We start from the raw sequence: 25,438 nt of genomic DNA on the forward strand, positions 1-25,438 counted from the left end.
GACCAATGCGTGTGCGTGTGTTTCCACTTGTGTGCAGGTATGAGAGCGCTGTGAGGCATAACATTACAGTCATGACAGGCGCTGCCACCTGGGTGGACGTCGTCCTCATGCCACTCCCGTCTACCAAACCCGTGAGTGACTCTCGCATGGCCTGACACTGAGCATGCCGATGCCTTATAGGCGTGCTGACAAGAAAGAGCATTTCAGCTAGCCCTGAGCACAATTTTTACGAAGTTATGGTTGCGGATATACCAGAATTTTTTAGAAGTGGGCGCTTCTTTTGTGAAGCAACATTGTTGGCTCGGTGCAACTTGTGGCATTCCTGACTGCTATATGCGGCATGTTTTTGACTGTTAAATTTAGTGCAATTTCAAGAGCTGAAAGCTCTCATAGTGCTTTATTTTTGTTGTTTGGGCTCCATAACTGCTATAACAATTTTAAGTATGAAAGGTTTCACTTGTTTTGAATGAGTTTTGTGTATGAAAAAACAATGTGCAAATGACACATTTTGCCTACTGTTTAACAATGACACTGTTTAAGCATTACTAGTTGCACTGCTGAATTTAAAGAAAAGTGGTTAGTTTGAAAAATAAAAATAAAAAAAATTGTTGAGATGCATCAAGCCTAATCGTGCAAGTGACAAAGGTGTTCAACAGTTTCAGTTCTGGGAATGTACACTTCTTTATACAGTAAAACCTCATTACTAGAGACACTTGGTTATAAGAGACACTTGCTTATAAGAGACATTTGAGTGAAAGCGGTTTGGTTGGTTTTCCTGTGTTCGCCATGTTAGCAACATTGCATACAGAGACCTTGGTTAGAAGAGACGTTTTTTGGTTCCCTTGAGTGCCTCTTGTAACGAGGTATTACTGTACCGCAGTGTTTGTGCATGCTGCTGAGTCAGTGTGTTATTATTTTCGCAGCTGAATTGTAGTATTACTAGGAATTTTTAGAGGTAATGAGCTGAGCGAACGCTTCCTGCTGGTTGCATGTGAAAATGTGCAAGCTCGTCACATGTTGGATAACGTGCATTCCAGCCCGAACATGCGCCCCTGGACTCGGACTTCGTGTTTTTCTCCAAGCCTGTGTTCAAGCACCACAGCCACGAGGAAATGGTCGAGGTGCTCAAGAACGTCACCCACAGGTGTCCCAACATCACTCGGCTCTTCAGCATCGGCAAGTCTGTGGAAAACAGGGACCTCTACTTTCTCGAAATCAGCGACAACCCTGGGAAGCACGAACCAGGTCAGTGCTGTTTGGTAGCCCTGATTTTGCAGTGCTTCCTTGTTAGTTTTACCAGGAGCTCTAATTTCTCTGGCCACCTCCTGTAACCGCTTGTGGTTGCTTGCAGCTCGCCTTGCGTTTGAAGACCTTTTTCAGTGCTGCATTTACCTGGGGTTGGGAATCAAATGAAGTCTCAGGGAGCGTTTAGCACCTCTGAACAGTGCGTTGCAGTTTTGGGTACTGCATTGCCTGAAGATTAAGAAAATTACGAGTGCTTTGCTGGTTATAAGAGCCACAAATCGTATGCATTTACTAAACTGTGTTTTTGTAAGACTTGTAGCTTGTGAGCTTATGGTTAAAGTGGTTTTTGGTTTATGTGAGAAATCTGTGTGTTTGTGCATTTTAAAACAGCACAACAGTTGGGAGGTATGAAACTCAACTCTGTCGACGAATGTGATTAGTATTCAAAAGCAAACCTGACTAAAGTATATTTCAGGTCGAATCAAATGGAAAGATGATAGCTGCTCCACTGAGGATAACAAAAAAAGGATGCTGAAGGATATGTCAAGAAATAGTAGGAGGCACAAACCTAAACAGAAGGACAAAAATCGAGCATTAGTGAGTAAGGAATGGCTGAGAGAGATAGTAGTAATCAACCACCCCTCTGTCGAAATAACAACGATGGGGGAATGCGAAGCTTTTTAATATCAAGTCCAATACCAAATGAACCAACCAAGAAGTGAGCGGACCCTATTTATTTATGATGATTAGTGTGGTGATAACGCGAGTCCTACCTTACGTGTATGGTAAGGCGGTGTGGTGTGGGTCCGCTGGGGTGGTGCATTTGGATAGACGTCGCTTTCATAATCCGAGGGACCCAGGTTCAATTCCAACTACGAAAAGCATCTGAATTTTTCACTTCACCCACTATCATCATCACCACCACCATCGCCACAGAAAGTTGGCTTTCCTCCAGTGCATTTTGGGTGGACTACAGATGACATCGGGGAGAGGCTGAAAGCTTCGCCTCAAAACAAACAGGTCGTGATTATTGAAAAAAAGTTTTTGTCTTGCCCTGCACAGGCCGTGGAGGGTGGTGATTATAAAGCTGACAACGTTCTCTCTCCTTTCCCTGCCTTTGCCCCCCTTGCAGGCGAACCGGAGTTCAAGTACGTTGCCAATATTCACGGCAACGAGGTGGTGGGCCGCGAAGCTGTCCTGCTGCTGGCGCAGCTTCTCTGTCAGCAGTACGGCAAGTCGGTGCGGCTGACGACACTCGTGAACACCACCCGCATCTACCTCATGCCCTCCATGAACCCCGATGGCTACGAAAGGGCGGAAGAGAGTAAGAGCAGTGCTTTTGGCTCACTGGCAGCATGCAGGGCTCCTCTTGTTCATAACAAAGAAAGAGGAGAGAAGGAATGGTTGTGAGAAATGCTTGAAGGTCCAGAGAAGTTGTTTTTCTTTGTCTGCATGACTCGGGGTTATTCACAGACTCACATTAAAAGGGCAACTATGCTCCCTAAGGTTACAATAAAAGCACGTTTTGTAGGAGTAGAGTTTGAGGGACAACAAGAATAAATCCTAAACTTGAGTCGTATATTTTAATGTTGTAGCAATGTTAGATTGATGTAACAACCACTAATCTCTAATTTAGGTTGAAAAAGAGGAGATCCTAGTCAGCTTCCTTATGCGACAACTTAATCTGCTACAGCTATTTTATGATTTCTGAAAAATTTGAGCTTTGCTTGTTATGGGGGCAAAATGAGGCTGCAAGCGTTGCAGTCCTGCTCTCAGAAAATCTATAGCACTACACATGTTGAATACAAAGCAATTGAATACAAAGCCTTGTTGCCTCCCCTTTTGCACTGCACATATTTTGGTTTAGTTTTTTTAATGTGCCTATGAAAGCGGTTCAAATTTAAGAGAACTGACAATTTCAGGTTTCCCCTCGGACAGAAAAGAACAGAGGTGACGTTGCCATAATGCCTCCCCCCCCCCCCCCCGCAGAGGACTACAGTTCAGTGGTGGGCCGGTACAACGCGCACAAGGTGGACCTGAACCGCAACTTCCCGGACCAGTACCTGCCCAAGCAGAAGAACGACCCCCGGGAGCCCGAGACGGTGGCCATGATGAACTTTGTGCTGGCCCGGCCCGTGGTGCTGTCGGCCAGCCTGCATGGCGGGGCCCTGGTGGCCAACTACCCCTACGACGGCAACAAGGAGAACGTTGAGCGCATCTACAGTGCCACGCCGGACGACGCCCTCTTCCGGTACCTGGCACGCACCTACGCCAAGGTGGGTCTCCTCGGCGTGCCGGCTCAGGGAGTTTTGCTGGACTGTTGCTTAGAAATCACGAGTGCCCCTGTGTTTGGGCTCTGGGAATCAAATGCAGTAGCAAACGCCGTTTTCAAACTGTTGAAAGAGCCAGGGTGGTGCGGTGGCAACGACAACACAAGCAGAGAGTGCCAAAAGGGGGCGCCGTGTTAAAGACCCAATCATCATCATGGGGACGGAAGGAAGAGGAGACAGAGTGGGGATGATGGAGGAGAGGGTAGCGCAAAAGTGGCTGAGTTGGATGAGTGACTGTTAGAACATGAGAAACGTTTGGAGTGTTTTCACATCTGCCACATTGCAAGGCCGTGGTGGAAGCCTGTATGTAGGGTAACATGAGATAACTTGCTATGCTGTATTTTCATGTACAGACTATGAGCAGGTGCATTTTTCTTCCATCCCAGTGTGCTTACTGTGTCTTTGCAGTATGAAAGCACTTTGATGTTTAATTATACGAACATCCACTCATTTTTCTTGAATATTCAATTGAATAATACATTGTTCGATATACACATTCACTGGAGTTTCAGTGTTTGAAAATTTTGAAGTATGTATTCAGCAGTAAAGAATAGTGAAGGGTAGGCTGCTTTCTTCCCCATAAGCAAATGATGCTTTTCTGGAATGTGTTTTCTGTGCGAGGAAAGTCTACGCCTGCTTTCATAATATCAGCTACATGATTGCACAGTATGGGCTTTGCGTCTATTTTATGCATTAGTGCTTTGTCTTCAAGCACGAGCTAAATGAAGTCAGCCACACACACCCCAACCACTGTTCAGAGACATTTGAAGACCGTATGAAATCCCTGTGACCACGTCAAGACAGAAAACATCCTATCAGTGGCACTATCCCTTATCTTTTGCCGTGGCTGCAGTTTTATTCTTGGGGCTTTATCTTGTGTATGCCGATGACGCTCTTGCATTCTGAATGTCAGGCTGTGCTGGACCGAAGGGGAAACATAGAAGTAGATAACAGGTGTGATTCATGCCCTGGCTTGGGTGTTGGTAGTGCATTTCACTTTCCGATGGCAATTGGTGGGCAATCTGTGTGGTGGGCATTTCGCAAACAACTCATTTTAGCTGTGTTTGACTGTTTGAGAAGGCTACTTAGGTGTTCATTGTGCAGGGGAGCAAGAGGCGCGAAATTTTGATGGCCAGTAAGGCATGCAGATTCCTGCATGCAACCAAATGCTGAAAGAGCTGGTATTGAGGTTGGTTACATGTAATGCACCTTTGGTATGCACAGCACACACCACATAGATGGAGGGAGAAAAAGAGGACATGGGTGACAGGCAACCACGCTGTCATAGTTTCGGTTTTGGTGCACGAGTTGTGGAGCTGTTTTCTTGCAACAGCCAAATAACCCAACAGTGAAAAAAAAAGGAAGAGAGAAATGGTGTTCATGGTTTGTGAACAAAAAAAAAAAGCAACTCTGCACGGAAAGTTTCTCCTCATCGCACGTGCTTGATGAGCCCACAGGGGGTCGCACCTCATTAGCGTGTCAGTGGTGGCAGTTATTGATGACGGCAGTCATGGTGCTGTGCATCAGAACCCAGATTGGAGCTAGTGCTGAAAAAATCTTGCCTTGCACCACTACTGTCAGTGCATCACATGCGAAGCATTTTTCTAGACCCCCAACTGGAGTCTCGAGACTTCCTTTGCGTCTGTCTGTGAGGTTCATTGACTGTTGTGTGTGTCGCAGTGAAAACAGGTGGCCACTTTAGTTCTCATTGCATTGTGTGTGGGCTGGCTACTTTTTGTCTTTTGGTTTGAAACTACGGTATGTATATGTAAACATCGTTATTCGCACATGCCCAATAATAAATGCACCATCTATCAGCCTGCCTTGTGGTGTGAGTGCATGACATGCTTGTATTCAAAGCTTGCTGCTTAGCTGGTGGGTTTCTTCTGCTGGCAGTCATGTATATCATTAATGAAATTCCCCATTTCGTGCAGTGTGCTATGTCCTAAAAAATCCTAAATATTTTTTTTCCAGTCTTCGATATTCTCGGACATTCTGAGGCTGCGTTTTAATGTTGTTTTTTTCCATTTGCTGTTTTCCAGGCTCACCCCACTATGAGCCTTGGGAAGCCGTGCCCCAAGGGCCCCATGGATGACGCGTTCAAGGATGGAATCACAAATGGTGCTGCCTGGTACAACGTTTATGGTGAGCAGCGATTTCATATTGGGATGAGATATACCTCGTTGTTTAATCCGGGGCCAACGCTATTATGGCTTTTACAAATTTTTTTTGCGGGTCTGTAATAACGCCACAGATAGGAAAACTGAAGACCTCATGCTCAAACTGCACTGCATCTGTCGGCTATGGTGGTCACTTTAGAACAAGGTGCCGTGCTAGCGGATTGGTAGCTGTTAGTTGGTGAAGCAAGATGCATCGTAGGCCCGGATTTAGTGTCTGTTGTGCCAAGTTACCCCATTTGTTAACACGAAGCTTAGGTGGGTTGGTGAAGCATGACAGAAAATGAAACAGGCTCAAAAGACTAGGATGAGTGAAGGAGATAACATCGCAGCACTGTTTTCACTGCTGTTCCCACTAGGCTTCTTGTAACCTTCCTTCGTGTTAAACTGATCAGGCTCATTGCTTTTCACAGTACTACTACAATACATGCTGTTGTGTCTTGTCTTTGCACATTATTTTCAATTTTCTACATTGTTTGCCATATTGGCTAGCTCTGAGTAAAGGTGTGATTCTTGCCGCAAACCACATTGTGGCTGCTCCCTTTGTGACCTGTCTAATTTTCTCGCCTCGCACCATTTGTTGCCCAAAATGCCACCATTGCTGGTGAGGGCTACAGTCGATGGTTCATTGACATTATCTGTGAAAAAAAACCAAGATATCACATATCTTCTTTTTATCTAAAATTTTTAGGGTATCGGGTAAAGTGTGACAAATTGTTTTGCTTGGAGCAGGATAAAAATTGGTTCTTAAATCAAATGAGTTACATGGGGTTGAGCTACATTCCCTCCTCCTCCCAATAACTGAACCTGAGCATCTAGCAAAATATTTCTAATCCTTTTGTCCCACACTAGAAGCAATTTAAAAGAAGTCCAAGCACTCTGATTACAATTCCCGACTAAAGTGGTGTTTTTGTACATTTTGTGCAATGTATATTTTCACGAGTTCAACACCATGACAATGCTGCTGCTGCATGGACTTTGTTGCGTTTTGCCAAGCCCTGCACGCTCCCCCGGTGGTGTCCCTGTGCTTGCAGGTGGCATGCAGGACTTCAACTACCTGCACAGCAACAGTTACGAGCTGACCATTGAAATGGGCTGTTACAAGTACCCACCCGCCTCGGAGCTGCCGAAGTTCTGGAATGACCACAAGCACTCCCTGGTGTCGTTCATGGAAAAGGTACGTCGGTGGAACTGTGGGCATAGTTTGTGACGTGTTGAGTAAATGTTGACCGTATTTTGTGGTATGGTCGCCTGATGGGGTTGGAAAGGAGGAGCAGAGAGAAATCTTTGAATGGAGGGCAAATCTCGAGTACCATGAAGGGCAGACTGCTTAGTTCATTTTTGAAACATGTAACCTGTAATATAATTTTGTTACTTCATATGTGCGTTTGCGTGCAGGCGTGTGCATGTGTGTTTGTGTATATATGCCTACGTATATACGTGTATACATAAATGTACATATATATACATACATATGCAAAACGTAAAATAGCTTGTAAAAACACAAAAGCAGGAGCAAAGCTGGAGAAAACTTTGTGGTGACCCGTCATTTTAGTAAGGAACCAAGAAATTGTTGAAAGTGTTTGCAAAAATGGGAAATACATGTACCCCCTTTCCCAAGAAGAGAAGGGCAAGTTATCTGAGAATTGTGCAGTAGTTGCAGCACAGTGAATCTGTTGAATCTGTTTAGTTGGAAGCACTTTGGTAATTCATTCCTCATTGCTGTACTAGTTTGTGGCTGTCCAGAGGAGTCCTTTGTGCACCTTTAAAAAGATGTGCACCTAGAAAAAAAAAAGAAGAAGAAAAGAGTATGTACTGATAGTGGTATGCCTTTCAGGTTCACCAGGGCGTGAAAGGGTTTGTGACCGATGAGAATGGCCTGGCAGTGGCCAATTCGACCATCCATGTTCTCGGCATTCAGCACGACGTTCACTCGGCCGTGGACGGAGACTTCTGGCGCCTGCTCATGCCTGCAACCTACTCCGTCAAAGCATACGTGGATGGGTGGGTCGCCTGCCTGCCTTGCTCTCCGTAGGACTCTTTGGTGCCGTGCGCTGCTGTGTGCTGGGTGTGCTCCGCTGTAGACTGAAATTAAGTACTGTAGTGTGACATAGAACACACTGAGCAAGCGCACCAAGCTTTAGCACAACTCAGTCATACTCATTGTTTTAAAAGGGGCAAGGCAATGTGCCACTGGCAAAAGTAAAAAAAAAATAATTTCAATGCTTGGAAAGTACACAGATTGTTCCCCATAGTGCCTGGCAGCCAGTAATGTTTCTTGTTTGCTATGCAAGGCTGTTGTACTCAGGTGGACGCCCAAGAGTAGTCTTCCAATAAATATATAGGCCTTCATTTTTGTTTTTAGTCCTTGCCCTTCCATTTCTTTTTGTGACAGACGCTGCAATGACACAAAAATTTGGCTCTGCTGCAAGGTGTGCGTGTCACTGTGGTTTCTTGGAACATTGGCCTCTCTTGCATTAGCTTTTTCACATGACCTCAAACCTGCTGCGCGAAAAGGTCAAATGCACACGGAAGTTGTATGGAACAGCGAACAAGCGTCACCTTGAGTGTGCGAAAAAGAAAGATTGTGTTGCAGTTGTGTTAAGCAGTTTGAGATCGTTGAGATCAATCTTCTCTTTGTAGCTGTATGAATCTGTCAGGCGGACCCTTACAGATTTACACTTGAAGGCCACTGATGTACACGATTATTTTAATGGCGTAAAGCATATGGTGGGTCACCAGGTAATGCATACTACTGCGGTGAACTCAAGGCTGTGATGCCGGTGGGGCAGTTTTGAAAAATAGCTCTCCTGAGTACTGAAATTCATACAAAATGTAGCAGGTTGTACAGCAATACTATATGTCCGATGCGTTGTATCGAAAAATGTCGGGGAAAAGAAGCGTTTTGTGAATTGAGAAATTTCACCAGGAAAGAAATGGGTGGCAGAGCCTGCCTAGAGCAGTAAGTGTGCTCTGACAAGTTTGTGCCTCTTATGTTCTGCCCTGCAGTTTCCCGCTGCCCATACAGCGAGTGACTGTGAACGAAGGAAACGCGACCTGGGTGAACTTCACGGTGAATCGCCGCTACGCCAAGTGGTCGAGGGAGCACGACTTCCTCATTGGCGAAAATGGGGAACCCAAGTACCTGGGTGCTAACGAACTCACCAACCTGCTGATGCAGCTGCGTCAGAACTACTCTGAAATCGTGGAGGTCAAGGACAGCTTCGGAGCGCCCGGCGAAACCGCTCTCCAGTTTCTGCGCATCACGGCACCAGTAAGGCCTGCAGCTCAGCATTCTTGTTGCTGTTTCAAGATTCGCTTCTTGCCATGTCGTGCTATTCTTTCAAAAGTATACAAATGTTCACTCATGCTCCTCAGCACAAAAGCACACTACGTGCGAGTTTCAGTGACAGGCATTGTATACTTCGTGGAAAAATGTAGAGACAAGTGCTGCAGGTGGAAATCCTTTGCAATACTACTGCTTATGGCATCACAAACTGTGGCAAATGTCTTTGTAATATTGTCTCTCTGCCTTGCTTCTGTGCTTTGCTTGCTTCCTTTTTACACAGGTAACATCCCTGTTAAAATTTGGCATCTCACAGTAAAGAGAGTGTAATGATTCATGTGGTGCAGTGGCAGGGATTCATTAGCTTTGCAGCACAAATAACTTCCTGTTTCGCCACCATGGCTTAGAAGAACTACATTAACGTGGGAACTTTTTGTTGTGATCTCAGGCGGAGCCTAGAAATGCCTCCCTTCTTGGAACTTTTCGCACACCTTAATCAATGAGATAAAAGATTCCCTTTTGTTGAGGAAAATGAGCCATGGATGCGACAGTGTAACCGCACCTACTTTACGGCATTCTCTTCCTTCTAATGTCCGCAGGGTAAACAGATGAAACCCGAGGTGGTCCTCATTGGAGGCCTTAATGGTGCACGCCCGGCAGGAAGGGAGATGTTGATCCGCTTGGCAAGACATCTGGTTACCGGTAAGCTGCAGCTAGCATGCTGTGCCTTCTTCTGGCAGGTGCTCATCGTTGTGAGTGGTTCGATTACACTAACAGGGGTGGTAGCCTTCGGTCCAAAAGTGGACACTGGCTGGGCTGAGGATTTGATGGAGGGCTGAAGTTGGAAAATTTGGGCACAAAGAGTGGACTCGACAACTAACAGTAGAAGTTGCTGGAAAACCTTGGGAGGGGCCTTTGTCCCGCAGTGGACACAAACACACTGGTGATGGTGATGATGATGATGAACAGACCTGGAGGAGGCAGGGAATTGTCTCATGATGCCACTCCTGTTACGTTGTTGAAGGAAGAAAGTTGAGGTAGAGGATTGTTGAAGAACGAAATGAAAGGCTACAAAAAAGAATGAATAATTGTGCTTAGTTGTACTGTACTGTACTGTACTAAGGACCACTGTACTTAGTTGCCCTTAGTTGCTGGCAACTTCCTGACGGGGGTGTGCATGTGCCGCAGGGTACCGGCTGCGGTCCCAGCGCATCATGGACCTTCTGCAGAAGGTGGTGGTGCACATTGTGCCCTCGGTGGACCGGGCGGGCTTCAGCCACCTCGAGGAGGGCGTCTGCGACTCGCCCCTCCCGGAAGACGGCGACATGGAGGACAACTTTGGGCCCGAGTTCAAGGGCCAGTTTGCCATCGTGGAGGCCGTCAAGGAGGGCCTCAATGTCTCGCGCTACGTGGCTGGCCTCCTGCTCGACACGGGGGGCCTGGGTGTCAGGTGGGTTTTTCTCCTTTCCTTCTTTCTTTTTTCTGGTGGTATGGGGCTTTGGTGATGAGCTATTGGCAACACTGATGCATTAACAGTGCCTCACAGTCATGGGGGTTGTATATTTTTTGTCTGAGTTGTCAGAAACTAGTTTGAGCAGGGTGCACAGCAACATTGCAATTAGAATGGCTTTGTGTGCCAACAAGAATCTGTTTCTTTTTCTTTTTTTTTTCCTTTTTTTTGCCTGAAGCTCCTTCTTTCATGATAAGCTAAAGAAGAAAGCCAAAGTGCAAAAATGCTCAGTGCATGCTTCTTCCAAAACTGATAAAATTGCGGTACAAGGCCAGTCGCCAGCCTCACAGCCAGTGCCAGCGAGTGACGGCGGGCTGTTGCGGCATGCAGGGTTGCGCTGAACGAGACCAACAGTGGCCTGATGGACAACCTGACCATGGATGGCCTGGTGGCGGGCTTCCGCAAGACACTGGAACCGTCCAAGTGCACCAAGGCGCTGAAGCCCGTCCAGGATGGCTCGCTACTCCCCTACGCCTATGACACACACGGAACCCTCATGGTGAGCTGGCACTCTGACGAGCATGCCACGAGGAGTGTGTGTCACACCAGAGCCGCGAAAGTGCACTCATCAGCTGTACGGGATGACATCTCTGCGATGCTTTCGCTGTAGGTTTCTCTGGAGCTGTCCGTGCAGGTTTGAAGAGGTGCTTTTTTAGGCAAACAAAGTAAGCGTAGACGTAGAGGGAGACCACTAACTCGATAGAGGGACGAAATCAAGAAATTCGGAGGCAAAGAATGGACCAGGGCATTGCAACATGGAAACGGCTGGAGCAACATGGGAAAGGCCTTTGTGTTGCAGTGGACTTAAACCAGCTGATGATGGTGATAAAGTTGGATTGCTGATTCAATCATTTGGCAATTAGGGAAAGCCTTGTGCAGCAGTTCTCAAACATGAATGTGCCGGGGACTTCTGGGTTTGTAAAAGCAATGGGGGACTTTTTGGTGAGTGCTGGATGAGATGTTGGCATGTGGGGTGCTTTCAGAGTAATTTTTTTTTTTCCAGGTGAAATTGTGCGTGTACTATCAGCTTTTTGCCTGCCTTTTTTGTGCCCCTGGTTTTATTGCACAAAAAGTTGATAAGGCTTGCTGTACAGAAAATCCATAAGAATGTAACAGCTATGTGGGGAAGGCACCATTTTTCATCACTGTTAACAGATGTAGTTCTCGTGAAGGCTTCGTAGATTGTTACAACCGCTTTTGCAGACCCCAAGGGATCCACCGTAATGCTTTTAAGCGTCAGGATGTTACAGCCAGCATGACTGTTTTGTCGAGTTCTGTTGTAGATGGTTATCAAAAATGGTTATCGGAATGCAAGTTTACTTTTGCCGTGTGCATTTGGCATAGCAGTTCAGTTCTAGAAGTATTTTATTGCTAACTGTGAGGTCGTGGGCCACAATGCTCATGACCTCATGAGGTCATGGGCCACAGTCATGGGCCACAGTATTTTGGATGGTGGCAACATACTGCAAGAAATGCCCATTACTGCTCTGAAACTCGCCAATGCATGCTTTGCATCACAACTATTTGCTTTTTAACAGGTTGCGACCAAGTTGTCACGTTTTCTACTGCTACACTAAAGTGTTTACCACTTCTTTTTAAGTAAGCGCTGTGAAACTTGTCAGTCTTGCTGCTTTTTCTACCCTTATTTCAAATATGCCATTATTTTTTGAGTCAGTCGATTAGTTTCCAAGGTAATTAGAGATAATTAGCCATTTTTGGAAGAACAATAGACAAAACAGTGTTGGTCATAAAACTGTAATCTCTATATTTTTTAATACTGTGAACCCCGGTGAATGCAGTAAAACAAGCAGTTTTTTGATGAATTGCTTGGAAGTAATTTTACATCTCATTAAACCTTGGTGTCTGAAATGGTCATTTGAAATGGTTCCCTGCCACTGGTGCCACCAAAGTTTAATCAACTGTAAAATGATGATACAAGTGATGCATCAAAAAACGGACTGTCTTATTGCATTCACCAGGGTTCACAGTATTGGAAAATATAGAGATTACAGTTTTATGACTAATACTGTTTTGTTTATTGTTCCTCCAAAAATGGCTAATTATCTTTACCTCGGGAACTAATTGACTGACTCAAAAAATAATGGCATATTTGAAATAAGGGGAGAAAAAGCAGCAAGACTGACAAGTTTCGCAGCGTTTACTTACAAATTAAAGGAAGTTGTTGTAAGAGCAGTGTCCCCTCTTGACTGCCTCTATATGCATTTTTTCCCTTTGCCTCAAGACAGCCAGGCACGTTTTGTCAGGAGGGAACCTGCTGAATGGCAGCATAATTTTTTATGCGTTTGTAGTATTCTGTGTGTGTACGCGAGTGTGAACAAGCATACCGCGTGTGCACTTGTGCAGGCATCTGTGCACCTGGACTGCTGCGACTTCCCTGCCAGGAAGGAAATTCCCCAGATGTGGATGAACTCGCTGCACCCGCTTCTGGAGTTTTTGGAGGCTGCAAAGACAAGTAGGACTGTTTCTCTCTGGGTGTCTGCTGTTCTTCCTCTTTGAACAGTCTGTGGGAGGAGCACGCCTCGATTGCATTTGATTTTCATGCACAGTTATCTTGGCAAATTGCGCTTGTTTTCTTACCTTGGTCCTTTTTAATTACCTAGGTTCTGAGGCATGTTTTCACCATGTAGTGACATGAAGAAAAATCTACACATAATAGAAAACGTCTTCAGATTTTTGTGAGGATGATTTGAAATCATTTTAATGTAAGCTACACTTAAAGGTTGGACTGTGACCATGCTAGGGTGGAAACAGCTTTGAGCATTGCATCCTATCTTTAACTGAACGGAGACTCTGTGTAGGAGCTTTTGTGGCTAGAGTAATTGGAATAGTACGTTGTAACTTTCAACTTAACAGAAAAAAGGTAGGGTACATTGCTAGTGGAGCTTCTTTAAACCAATTAGGTATGGCTACACTCTGCATGCACCGAACGTTTGTAGTGGCATAGGAATGTTTCTACGTTCAGAACAATTTTCAAGGCCATTTTCAGGGGACGCATGTGCATAACGATGTTTGAAGCATCAAAAACTATACGTAAATATGTGCACTTGTTGTTCTGTTTCATTTCCTTTTTGAAATTTGCTTCTTTAAGATACTGAAAATACTTGCCTCTCAAAATGCTGCAAAAACGTGCTTCAAATGAGTGGTGTTTCGAGTTTGCGTTTGCTCTTGTGAATTGTTTTTCAATGAAACCATGTAAATTTGGTATCAGCACGGCCTGCTCTTTCTTCTTTCTCTTGCCTTCAAGGTGTCCACGGCACTGTTACCGACGAGTACGGTACCACGCTGTCCAAAGCAACTGTTGGTGTCCATGCAAGCAAGCGTCCTATCGAGACAGATCCCAGCGGTGCTTTCTGCATCGCCGTACCTCCTGGGAAGGTGGTGCTCACAGGTAGGCGCTGTACTGTTGTTCTCTTGCTCTACAAACTCCAAACCATGTTGGAATTCCGGGTATCAAATCTAACCACAGTATTTTCACACGTACAACTTGCCCTGGGTACTGAAAAGGCAAAAATGGGAGTGAGGGTGATACACCAATTTTGTGCCGCAGTAGAGCGTTTAGAAGCAAGTGTGTCATGTTCCGACGCTGGCACTGCTGCGTTCTCACACTACAGCATTCCATCTAGACAACTTTGCCGATGGAATAATGCTTCTCTATTAATGTCCAAATAAGAGCACTAAGTTTGTGCTAGTCAAGAATGGGGCGTGGTTAGGGATACCACACACAGGACAGAGCAAGTGGTGGGTCGTGGGTTGAAGAGAGTGTGTAGCAAAGCCTCTTTTGTTTCTTTGCTTCCATTTATTTTTTACTTTGCGCATCCTAAGCAGGAGCTGTGGTGCATTTTTCGTCGTTTGTGCAATCAGCCACCATGCTGTATGGGGTAAATGGTTAATGTTGACTTGCGTCAGCTCTCTCTTATCCTAGTAGTGTGTTCCCTAGCATTAGTTAAACCCTAGCCTTAAAATAAAAAGTTATACTACATTGAATAGCTTTAAAAGTTTTGGGGCTACTTTGAATTTAGTACTGCAGAGTTCAAGGGTACGGTTAGCGTCACATTGACACTTCTCTAATTTGTTTGAAATGCATGAAGTGTTCTGTAGAACCTACGGTGAATTCAACTGGTCGACTTGAGGCAAATTGTTTTTTTTTTTTTCTCACTTGGTGGGTTACTCAGGTTCCACAGTATTGTTTTACCTTGCCTTGGAGAAAAACTTCAGATCCTGGTTGAAGCCGACTGTGTTTGGCTAGTTGATTTCGATTCGCTCGCTCCTCGTTTGATTTTGCTGATCTTTGGTGGATTTGATTGCCCCCCGCCGGATCGACCAAGGGAATTCACTGTCAGACTGCAGAGTACAACTCAGTGTCACATTTAAGTGTGCGTGGTGTATCGAGTTGAAGTGGGAAATGGTAGCACATTTCACTATGCCACTACAAACCTGGCATGTACTAAAGCAGACTGGATGGTCAACGTGTCAGCTTTTTCTGCGTAATTTCACGGCCGAAAGACAGGTCCTTGTGGTGAAGCAGGAAGGGGAACAGGCGTGTAATATTCGACACACCCTTGTATACAATATGGGCTGTGCTACGTAGTCTTGGAAGTCTGCAAACAGAGTTGGCCTACGAATAGGCCCTTTGAGCAGGGTTGAATGACGACACTAAGTTCAATGGCAGTTGTGGTGCTGTTGATTGTCTCCTTTTTCACCTGTCATTACTTCTTGTGTCCCTAGCAGTTCATATGCGCATTTGCAAGAGCAGGGTGTGCCCTTTTGTGTTTTTTCAGTTCTCCAGGTCTGCATTTTTTGTGGACCGCAAGCGCCCCAGTCGAGAGAATGGACTCTATTCGTGGTTTTAGCGGCTGTGTGCGCGTGTCTTCAGTCCTCTTTATCATAGCAGCAGCTCCCCGTGTGATCGCGGCTTCATTGTGGCATCAGTCTAATTTATTTCTCTAGAAATAAACCATAGGTTTTGTAGATATGCACCTGTGTTCATCTGCACGTCTGCATGCTCACTGTCATCTATTCCTTCTCAAGGACACTACACCCACGTTACCGTATAAGTCGCGTTTTCTTTCCTCGAAATTTTCATTTGTGAAGGCTGTGACATGGCGCAACTCGATCGTTTTCGCGTGTCCACGATAATTGAATTTAAATATTTATCATTCCATTACAGCTAGCCGATACTGTTGAAGCCATGGCTTGTCTTTCCATAAACACTCACTGAAAAAGCTAAGAAACGTTCCCCCCCCCTCACTGTTGCGCTGTTACATAAACTTAGCCGCTCAACACATTGTAAGCATAGCCACTAATGGTTTTAACATATTAAAATGGCATCTCCCTCTCAATTGCTATATTTCTATGCATGATAGTTCAGTTCATTAGCTCAACTTTTTTTGCAGTAAACGTGCAAACTAATGCGTCGAAAATCATGGCATTTTTTTAGCAGCATTGATATATCCTTACACAAGTTGATTTATAATTAATAAACCAGAATGGTTTCAGCTAGTTGGGACCGCATGGTTTATTTTAACGTTTAATAATACGCAAGTGCACATACCCACACTCAAGGCAACTTAGGCAGAAAGTGTGGCAAGCAAGTTTCCAAGTGTCAATTCTTAAAAAATTGGTGCTTCATCTTTCAAAACACGCAGCACTGGTGGTGGTGTTGAAAGTAAGTGAAATCTACATTGCAGTCTGTGTGTAATCACTGTCTGTGTGACTAGTCGTAGTGCTGCTTGGCAGCAATGTAGTGCTGTGCAGTTTAATTCATGCATTTAGGAATTTGACTGTCACATGCGCAAAGTGGCATGCATGTCTTGTATATGCATGAAACGGCGTTGCATGTATCTTGGCATGATGCTGGCTCAGGTGAGCTACACACAGTATGTTAAATTGATACATGACATGAAAAAAAAAAGAACATCTAAGTGCTCAACTTTCACTATTCAGGTCTGTAAAGGTTACGTAATTGGTTGGATTGTTTATAATTACGTGATGGGGTCTTTTCACTTTGCACATTCACCTATGCCATGGCACTATTTACATCCATGAATCGAAATTTTCAAACGTGGGGGGTCACATACAAGTTACTCTTATCATCGAAATGCATTATTCATAGACCTCCTGTCAAACTGGAAAGCTGTTTCTATCACATTTGTAACAGTAAAACTGCAAAGCTTTTTTTTTTTATGTTGCAATTAACCTCTGTTAAAATCAAAGTCAAAACATCTGGGAATATTTTTCATCATCCTATGTTTAACCAATGTTTTTTGCATCATTATGTTACAGCAAAGCAAAAGCATCTGCTTGGCATGTATGAGAATTTGTCGTCGTGAAGTTAGTCTTGAAAAGAATCTACTGTACTTATGGTGAATGTTGTATCAGTTAAAAAAAAAAAGAGTTTCACTGCTCATTCATGCCCACTGCGAGATACCCAGGGGCTTGTTTTGTAGCTTTTGAGTATCGCTAAAAAAATTGCATCCTGACTGTGCCAGTAAATTATTTCTGACTCTTTTCTGGCACCTGCACTGCCAAATGCTCACTTCAGCAATACCGTAGTTTCAGCCTATTATAGTGGCCAGTCACGGGCCGAGTAACATTTCCCGAGCGTTGCCCGCATAGCAAAGAATGTGTGCATCGTACCCAGCACAAGTGGGAGGAAGTAGGGGAGCTGGGGCAATCGAGTTTTGCGTACTTTTCTCTTGTGAACGACGCTTCTCGAGCTGAGCTTGTGGCAGTGCTGTGCCTGTTTGTTGTTTTCCACTGTAGTAGTGCCTCGTGTGGCTTGACCCCTGTCGACCAGAGGCCCCTTGTGAACATTAGTGGCCTGCCTGCTGCTTTGAGTGGTAGTGTAGAGCTGCCTGCTGCTGCCGTAGTGGCATGACAAGCAGTAACCGCCGAGCGCGCGCGTGGGCGCGTGGCTGACTCCTGTCCCGCCCCCCTGCAGCGTCTGCGTCCCAGTTTGAGATGAAGGTGGAGCGGCTGACGGTGTCAGCGGGCGAGGAGAGCCGGGTGGTGCTGGTGCTGGAGCCAGACCTGTACGAGCACCGCTACCACGGCTACCCCGAGGCCCTGCAGCTGCTCAGGGACATTGCCCGCAAGCACCCCAACACCACCTACCTCTACAGGTGAGCTTTTCTGCCTCCTCCTCCCCCCCCTTACTGCGGGAAGGAAGGAGGAAGAGGTGGGTCTGTCTCCCTCTCCCCTCGCCCCACAGCCTGGGCAGCAGTGCGGGCGGGCGGGACCTGCCTGCCCTGGTGCTGGGCGCCACCCCGCGGGTGCACCGGCCGGGTGTCCCCGAGGTGCGGCTGCAGGCGGGCCTGGCCGGGGGCGCCCAGCTGGCGGCCACCGAGACGCTCCTCCACTTGGCACACACCCTGGCCACCCGCTACCGCCACAACTCCCTCGTCACACAGGTACGGCGTGCCTGCTCCTGCCTTGCGTAGCTGTCCTGCATGTCCACCATTGCCTGGACTGACTCTCTAATTAAAGGAGCACAGGGCAGGGTTGTGATGCACTGTGATATCAAGTTCACACTCAGTGAGCACAGTGGGAAAGCTGGGGCCGACTGGAGTAGCTTGTGAACTCTACAGCAGGGCCCCCGAGATGTATTCACAATGTTTGCATCTAAAATAGAATTTTTCATTCGTAAATAGTTACGAAAATGTTGATAGATAAATAGTAAAAAAAAGTTATCGTGTGAACAGTGTCAGTGAAGCAATTTTTTTCGGTGTCTGCTGTCTCTGGAACTAGCTTGAAGTATAGCGTTTATGTGTGTGGTGCCAATCTTTGTTGATGGGCTGCATGTGAGCACATTAGAACTGTCAGATTGCTTATTTCTTAGATTTTCTTCAAAAAATAATTTTTTCCTTGTTAACAGAGGCCATGAGTATGTAGCCTGAGTAAGTACACAAATCCCAAAACAGAAGCATGAAAATATTTCGTCACCGATGAGCGAGTATAGCAGCAAGTCTGGGTGTGGATCTGTTGCAGATTATGGCCTCTACGCGAATTCACATTGTGCCGATGCTTGATCCTGATGCTGTCACCAACTCTTCTATTGGAAAATGCGATGCAAACGAGTCTACTGCTGGCAACCCTGGCCTGTTTTACATGTTCGACGGTGAGTGGGTTATGTACACACTGTGTCATTATTATTAGTCGTTAATTTACTGTCATTGATAGTCCAGTACATGACTCCTGCCCCGTGATAGCACGAGACATCCTTTGCTTTGCTGCAGCCTCTTTTCACACCAAGCACAATCCATTTTATCATTTGTTATGGTTCACTTCTTTGTTGGTTTTCCCAAGGATCTCATGTGTTACATAATTCTTTTTCTTTCACCCGATGTCATTTGGAGTGAGTTTTCCCTCTAATTCATGTTGCTCATTTTCTATGTGTAAGTGCGACACTTGTCTCATGTTGCTTCCCATGCCTCTTTATGTTGGTTCAAGCTTCCTCTCAAACTACTACACCCAAGTTATTCTTATAGGTTAGCACTACAAGTACGCATCTGCTGTGCACTTTTTGGCTTATTCACCGAGACAAACTTTTGTTGCTTGTTCGCCATTGGCATCACTAGCAACCTGTTTGTGTTTACTGCATGGTGGAAGCCTGTCCCGTAGACTTGTATTCCTTCTAGCTGATACTGCACAGCTGTACAGAAATTCTTTCTACTATTCTGATTCTCTCATAGACATTTTTGTCCTTCAGTGAATGCGTACGAAATCTTTCAACACCAAATTGCTTCTTTATTGCACTTGGAGCACTGCCCTTCTTAAATATTTGAGTGCCGCTTGCTTCCTCCCAGTTAGTTCAGTAAAGTAGATTCCTGTGAGAGTGGGCCTGCGCTGCTGTTCAGCTGACTTCGTGTGCTGCTATCATTGTCGTCGTCGCAGGGAACAGCATGCGTCCGGAGGTCCTTGCGATGCAGCAATGGGCCCAGAAGTACCCCTTCGTCACCTCCCTCTCCGTTCTCACGGGAGGCCTGGGGATAGCACTGCCCAAGGATGCTGGCCCCATGGACTCGGCGGTGTTCACGAAACTGGCCAAGACCTACGCATACTACAATGATGACATGCTCACGGGCACCTTCAGTTGTGGCCAGAGAAGCTGTGAGTCCAGTTGGGCCTGCCAGCTGTGCCTCATTTTCCCCTCTACCCGTTCCCCTCTGCATGTGCACGTGCCGTCCCTGTGCCAAGGTGTCTAAAACAAGGGCTACCCTGACACGAATGAATGGAGAAAACCAAAATACGTAGTCGAGTTGAACAAACCAGTGGCTAGAACAAGGATGCTGTGGTGAATGCTGATGTCAGAGTTGACGGAATCAAATTTTTACAGGTCCCAGTGGTGTCATGTGTGTGAATCCTTTGTTTTCTATCTCGTACACAGGCATGGTTCAACTGTAATGTTTCCTTTATTCTTCTCATATGCTCTTGCAGACAACACATCAACTGGGATTTTGTCCAGCTCAGCAGATTTGGGCCACTTGAATGGTTCTCTCATGGTAAGCTTGAGTAATTTTGTGCTGGATGAATTTTTTTTAAATCCATTAACCGGGTTTATTCATCTCCAGAATGTAGCATTATACGCGCTCTATTTCTGAATTAAAACATCTTCATGCTCCTGTTTAGTGGACGTGCAGGAATTGGCAGTCTTCCTATGAATGGGTTCAACTAAATGCACTTGATACCAGAGTTGTTAAAAGCCTGGTTTCAGGCGTGATTGAAAGCTTTTATCATGCTTGCTGCAGGGCAATTGACATCAATGGCACAAGAGGTAACTAATACCAGTAGAAATTATTCAGGCAGTGTTTTTCTGGAATAAGATAAGTGATCAGCCTTTTGTTTGCTTTGCACTCACACTTCTTAGTGCCATGTATGAAACTCGTGTCAAATTCAGCCAGACCTTTGTGTTCTTTTTTCAGAGCCTAATATATGTTTAGATTTGTAAATAATGAGTGTCTGCGTCATAACTGTAAATGCCCATTTCATGCTTCAATTTGGGGGCTTGTTCTCAGTTCAGTAAGTGTTTGAATCAAAAACCGGTTTCCCAAATATGGTTGGATAGACGTAGCTGAACATGGGTATCAGAATACCAGGTGGCAGGAACACAGGCACGCCACCACATATTCCAAGTGCTGCTCTGCCTGCACCCCGCCCCCTCTTTTAGATGCAAAGCATCTCTTAGTCGACCCTCCGTCGTCCGGCGTCCGCACCTCTCCTCCTCTCTACAACAGCTGTGATAACGCTGCTCTCTCTCCCCTCCTCCTCTCCACACCACCTGTGCGCTATACTCGGTGACAACTTAAGAACGGCACCGGAAGTTGCCGCTGTGCCTTATCACCGTAGCCGGATGTTTCTCCGCGCGGCGCAAGTAGGGCGTTACTGGGAATATTTTGAACATGGCGTGAGCCGTTCCCGTGATTTTTTGGACGTAATATGCTTATAAAGGACTCCAGTGACGACAAACAAACTGCGTGAGACAAGGCATACGATATCACGCATTCATAGCAAACCCCTTTCAAAACGTGCGCGCCCTGATGTCATGGGTCCGGCGCTTTGGCGGAGTGATACACTACATGAGGTGGTGCTGTTCTTGAGTTGTAATGAGTATAGCGTGCGCTGCTCCTCCTCTCCCCTCTGCACACCAGCTGTCCAATCACGCGCATGCGCGCTGCTCCTCCTCTCCACTCCCTCTGCTCTGCAAATAAACCCGTCTGCGCTCCGCTCAGTTGCTTCTCCGGTACTGCGCCGTCCGATGACTGCAAATGGATGCCAACGATTCCGTCAGCAAACTGGCTGGCACACCTTCAGCTAGCGCCAGCCAGCACACTGTCAGAACCGCGAGCACCTCCGAAGACATAGCTGCACAGAGGAGAGCTCGCGACACTGAACGTAAACGGCAGCGTCGAGCAGCGGACTCCTCGCTTCGAGAACGAGAAGCCGCTTTGAAACGCCAGCGGCAAGTAGCTGATCCAGATGGCGTTCGGCAACGTGACAATGCTTCGAAACGCCAGCGTCGAACAGCGGATTCCTCGCTTCGAGAACGAGAAGCCGCAAAACGTTCCCCACTACTCGATAAATAAAGACGACATTTAATACGCTAATACACGTGTCTTTACTCTAACAACCATTTAACACGCTACTACTCCACGGCTTTGCATCCCCTCAGGGTTCCCCCGGGGGGAGATGGTGCAATTTTTTTTTTAAATCTGTCTGTTGCGTATTGTGCAGGACTTCAGCTACAGAGAAGCAGGAACGTACGAGACCACAGCCTTCATCTCCTGCTGTCCAGCACCCAATTTCACCAACTTCTCCACCCTCTGGGCCGAGAACAAAGAATCCATACTCAACTACCTGCTCCAGGTAAGTGAGGGGGTGCTGCACCCAGTGGATCGATGGGCCAAGCTGACACCTTCGCAAGAGCTTACTAGGTCCCGTGTCTCATTATAGTGGCGAGAGCACTGCATCTCATGAATTGATGGGCCACATTGAAACCTTCCAACATTTGTTAGATACCACATTCCCTAAATTCATTTAAAGGGGCCATGAAGACAAAATACAGGTTTATTTTATACGAAAGGTTTGGTGTTTTATAGTGCCCCCAGTGCTTGTCCAGCAGCAAATGATGCTTTATTCACCGGAGCTTCGGCCGGCATAGTGCGTGCCGTACGCACTGGTGCTTTTATGTTGACGTGTTCGTTCGTAGCTTCCTTTTTTTACCGTACCATTGTTACTGCTATAAAGAAAAATGTGCACTAAATTTAAGCACAAATAGCCTATTCTGCAAGCGTATAATCCCTGTTCAAGTTGCGTTGGATTTTGTCAGCCTCAGCCAATCGCAGAGCAGCCCATAATATGTTATGAGTTCAGTGTGGAAAAGTAGCTAGGGTGTTGCATGCCCATTCTTCATTTTCCTCATTATCCAGCTTATTCTAGTGAAGTTTGAGTTAAAATTGGTGTCAGTGTTATTCTAACGAGGCAATCTTTCGAATGAACGAAACTTGCGTTTTGTCTTTGTGGCCTCTTTAAAGCTGGACACGAGAGAAGTGATACACTTCCTGCTGGTTGCATTAGTTTTGTGGTGCTGCAGTTTCTGCAAATGGCATTTGTTTTGGTTGGTTTGGTTTATGGCATAGGTGTGCGAATAGTGAATAGTAAGTTTCAAATGAAATATCGAATAAAAGTTTTTTTACAGGCATCGAATTTTCACAAGTTCTTGTACAAAAACAGAAGCTTTTTCACATGTTCGGGGGTCGTCATGACATTCTTTTTCAACCTGAGGAGTGCACTTTCCAGCTCTATTTTGCAGCAGTCCAGTTTCTGAACCACTACGAAGTGGAACTTCAGGAATATGGAGCAGGCACAATACGCATTTTGGGGAGAAAAAGTAAATTCTGTTTACTTACTGGAGTTGGTGTGCTGAAATCGTAGACAACGACTAGACAGCGCCTCATAACTCTGAAGCAAGCACTTTGCAGGTGAACAATATGACGCGAAAACACGGCACAACCGCAATCACGGACCATGTGGAGGCACTTCTTCAGGAGCACATTGGGAGCATGAAGCGTGAACGATACGTTGTGGAAGGAAGGGTTGCACTACAGTCGCTGTGCACAAGCCTGTGCAATCCCCTGCGTGTGGGGGGGGGGGGGGAAGAAACTACAATATTCACACACTTTTAAAAGAAGCCAGAACTTCTTTTGATTTTAAAGCAGCATGCGCCGTCAAAAACAACAAAAGCTTGCTTTACCAGAAGTTGCCTTAACGTAAACATTAGCTCGCAATATTCAAAAAGGTGGCCAGAGTGGACGGTGACGGTGTGAAGGAAAGATCTCTTTCCCTTAATCACAAAGTACTCCAAGCAGAAGGATAAATTTTACGGCCTCTGCAAAGGCGTTTGTCGAAAGCGCACTTTATATGAAACTTGCCGAGCACACAGTGTACCAGCAGTAGTGCAGGCCGACATCTCTCACTTTCACAGAGCCAAGCACATTCGGAAAATCCACTCGACTATTCAAAACATTGAATACAGTAGATATTTGATTCACGAATCGAATTACTCACAGCGGTACTATTCGATTCATATTTGAATATTTGAGTATTTGCACACCCCTAGTTTATAGTGTAGTGCCACGCTTGTAGCCAATATTTTCGTGGCCCCAGTAAGCGTTATGTTAAGATTACACTTATTACAAACTGTGGAGATTACCAATCAAATCAGCGTGACAAGTTTCCTTGACTGTGTTGTGTTCGGGTCAGTCATGACACACACTTTTTTTGGGACACCGTGGCGCACATTTTGTTGGAAGGGACCCTGGAGGAATAAGGGCGCCCGTTGCGGCGGTGTTCTTTTGCAGGCCACCCAGGGGCTGGTGGGCTTTGTGCGCACGCGCAGCCGGGACCCCATCCCCGGCGCCAACATCAGCATCGAGGGTCAGCCCCTGCGCCGGTTGAGCACTGAGCTGGGCGAGTTCTGGGTCCCGCTGGCCCAAGGAAGCTACCAGGTGGTGGTCACAGCCCCTGACTACTACCCCATGACCAAGGTACTGTGGGGAGGGGTGGCCCCTTTTCTGGCGCATGCCCGGGCTTTATAAGTCTATAGGAGGGGACACCGCAGTCGATCCTGAACAATGTTTTTTGATTAATAAAGACTCTCCCTCACAAGCAGCAATTACACTAAAGAGTTACAAAGAAAAAAAAAAGAAAACTGTTGCCATAACAGTGTATGGAGTACTTCACTGTTTAGCTAAAGCAATTTTTTTTTTAAATATTTGATCTGCACGTTTCTTGTATAGATGTTTCACTTGAGCAAAGCCTTATTGCAGTGATCTGTGACAGTTCCTTCATATAAAGCTGCACTATCATTTGAAGGTTTACTGTCCCTGTGAAGTGCCATGGCTTTTCTCACTTATCTACTCTTAAATATTTGTATCCTTCCTCCCCCTTTTGCAAGATGGGGTATGTATGGAGGCGTTTCCTTGACGCGCTGTGCCCCTCCCTGTGTTTTCTCCCGTGGTGCAGATTGTGGAAGTGTACGCTGGCCATGGGGCTACTGTCGAGTTCCTCCTGCAAGAGAACGTCGTCATTGTGGGGCTTCCCAAGCACGTCTTTGTGGTGCTCACAGGTGCGCATTCGTGCTTCTTGTGCCCTCTCTTTTGCGCTCCCATCATGCACGGTGCAGTTGCCTTGAAAGGAAAGGAAAACAGAAAAAAATGTCCCCATAGCCAGATAAGACTCGCCCCCTTTTATTGTTAGACAGGCAACAGGCGGCGATGTGTGCACATGACCAAGGGTACAGCACAATGCACCCTCCTGCACTTGCATAACCGGAAGGGCAGCAGCTCAAAGTGCGGGCATGCGATGCGGAAACTGTTTTATTTCCATGGTGATTCCCAGCAGCCAGTACCAGGAATGCATCCTTCCCTGCTTGCGCATTGTGAAGATGCCGCTAGGGTCATGGGCCCCCCTTCCTCCACTCTTGCAGGGTCCCTGGTGCTGCTGGTGATGGTGAGCGCCCTGTGCCTGTACGCGGTGGTGATGCGCAAGCCCGAGCGGGCGGGCTTCATGCCCGTGCACAGCAACGGGGGCACGCTGTTTGACGACGACGAGGACGACGACGGGGTGGGCCAGCCCAAGGGGGGCCCCCGCAAGGGGGGCGCCCAGGGAGCAGGGGGCGTGCACAGCAAGCTGCTCAAGGCGGCCGAGTACCACGACGACACCTCCTCCGAGGACGAGATCTACAACACCCGAAACTGGAAGAGCAGCGCCAAGTGAGTATTCATCTCCCATGGTAGTCCCGTATGGGGGGCTCCATTACATCTCTCGGGCGGTAATGTGAGAAACAGTGACTTTTTTTTTTTTTTTCACTGTG

At 46.3% G+C, this 25,438-nt stretch overlaps 1 protein-coding gene across 3 annotated transcripts in view; it reads left to right on the forward strand.

The window, feature by feature from the left end:
* Positions 1-25,438, forward strand: part of LOC144144634 (carboxypeptidase D-like) — a 41,982-nt gene that overhangs the window by 11,902 nt on the left and 4,642 nt on the right. For all 3 annotated transcript variants that reach the window (XM_077676155.1, XM_077676156.1, XM_077676157.1), the window contains exons 4-25: positions 38-131; positions 1,038-1,245; positions 2,378-2,569; positions 3,235-3,521; positions 5,618-5,720; positions 6,787-6,929; positions 7,590-7,756; positions 8,762-9,026; positions 9,638-9,740; positions 10,227-10,488; positions 10,879-11,047; positions 12,913-13,021; positions 13,814-13,957; positions 17,510-17,690; positions 17,780-17,978; positions 18,556-18,685; positions 19,462-19,677; positions 20,005-20,069; positions 21,799-21,930; positions 23,925-24,110; positions 24,589-24,691; positions 25,052-25,337. In XM_077676155.1, coding sequence (XP_077532281.1) covers positions 38-131; positions 1,038-1,245; positions 2,378-2,569; positions 3,235-3,521; positions 5,618-5,720; positions 6,787-6,929; positions 7,590-7,756; positions 8,762-9,026; positions 9,638-9,740; positions 10,227-10,488; positions 10,879-11,047; positions 12,913-13,021; positions 13,814-13,957; positions 17,510-17,690; positions 17,780-17,978; positions 18,556-18,685; positions 19,462-19,677; positions 20,005-20,069; positions 21,799-21,930; positions 23,925-24,110; positions 24,589-24,691; positions 25,052-25,337 — 3,744 coding nt within the window. The remainder of the gene's footprint in view (positions 1-37; positions 132-1,037; positions 1,246-2,377; positions 2,570-3,234; positions 3,522-5,617; positions 5,721-6,786; positions 6,930-7,589; positions 7,757-8,761; positions 9,027-9,637; positions 9,741-10,226; positions 10,489-10,878; positions 11,048-12,912; positions 13,022-13,813; positions 13,958-17,509; positions 17,691-17,779; positions 17,979-18,555; positions 18,686-19,461; positions 19,678-20,004; positions 20,070-21,798; positions 21,931-23,924; positions 24,111-24,588; positions 24,692-25,051; positions 25,338-25,438) is intronic.

Source organism: Haemaphysalis longicornis, unplaced genomic scaffold (assembly GCF_048455015.1).
Source record: "Haemaphysalis longicornis isolate Haplotype H1 unplaced genomic scaffold, Haemaphysalis longicornis Haplotype H1 scaffold_7, whole genome shotgun sequence".
Classification (NCBI taxonomy): domain Eukaryota; kingdom Metazoa; phylum Arthropoda; class Arachnida; order Ixodida; family Ixodidae; genus Haemaphysalis; species Haemaphysalis longicornis.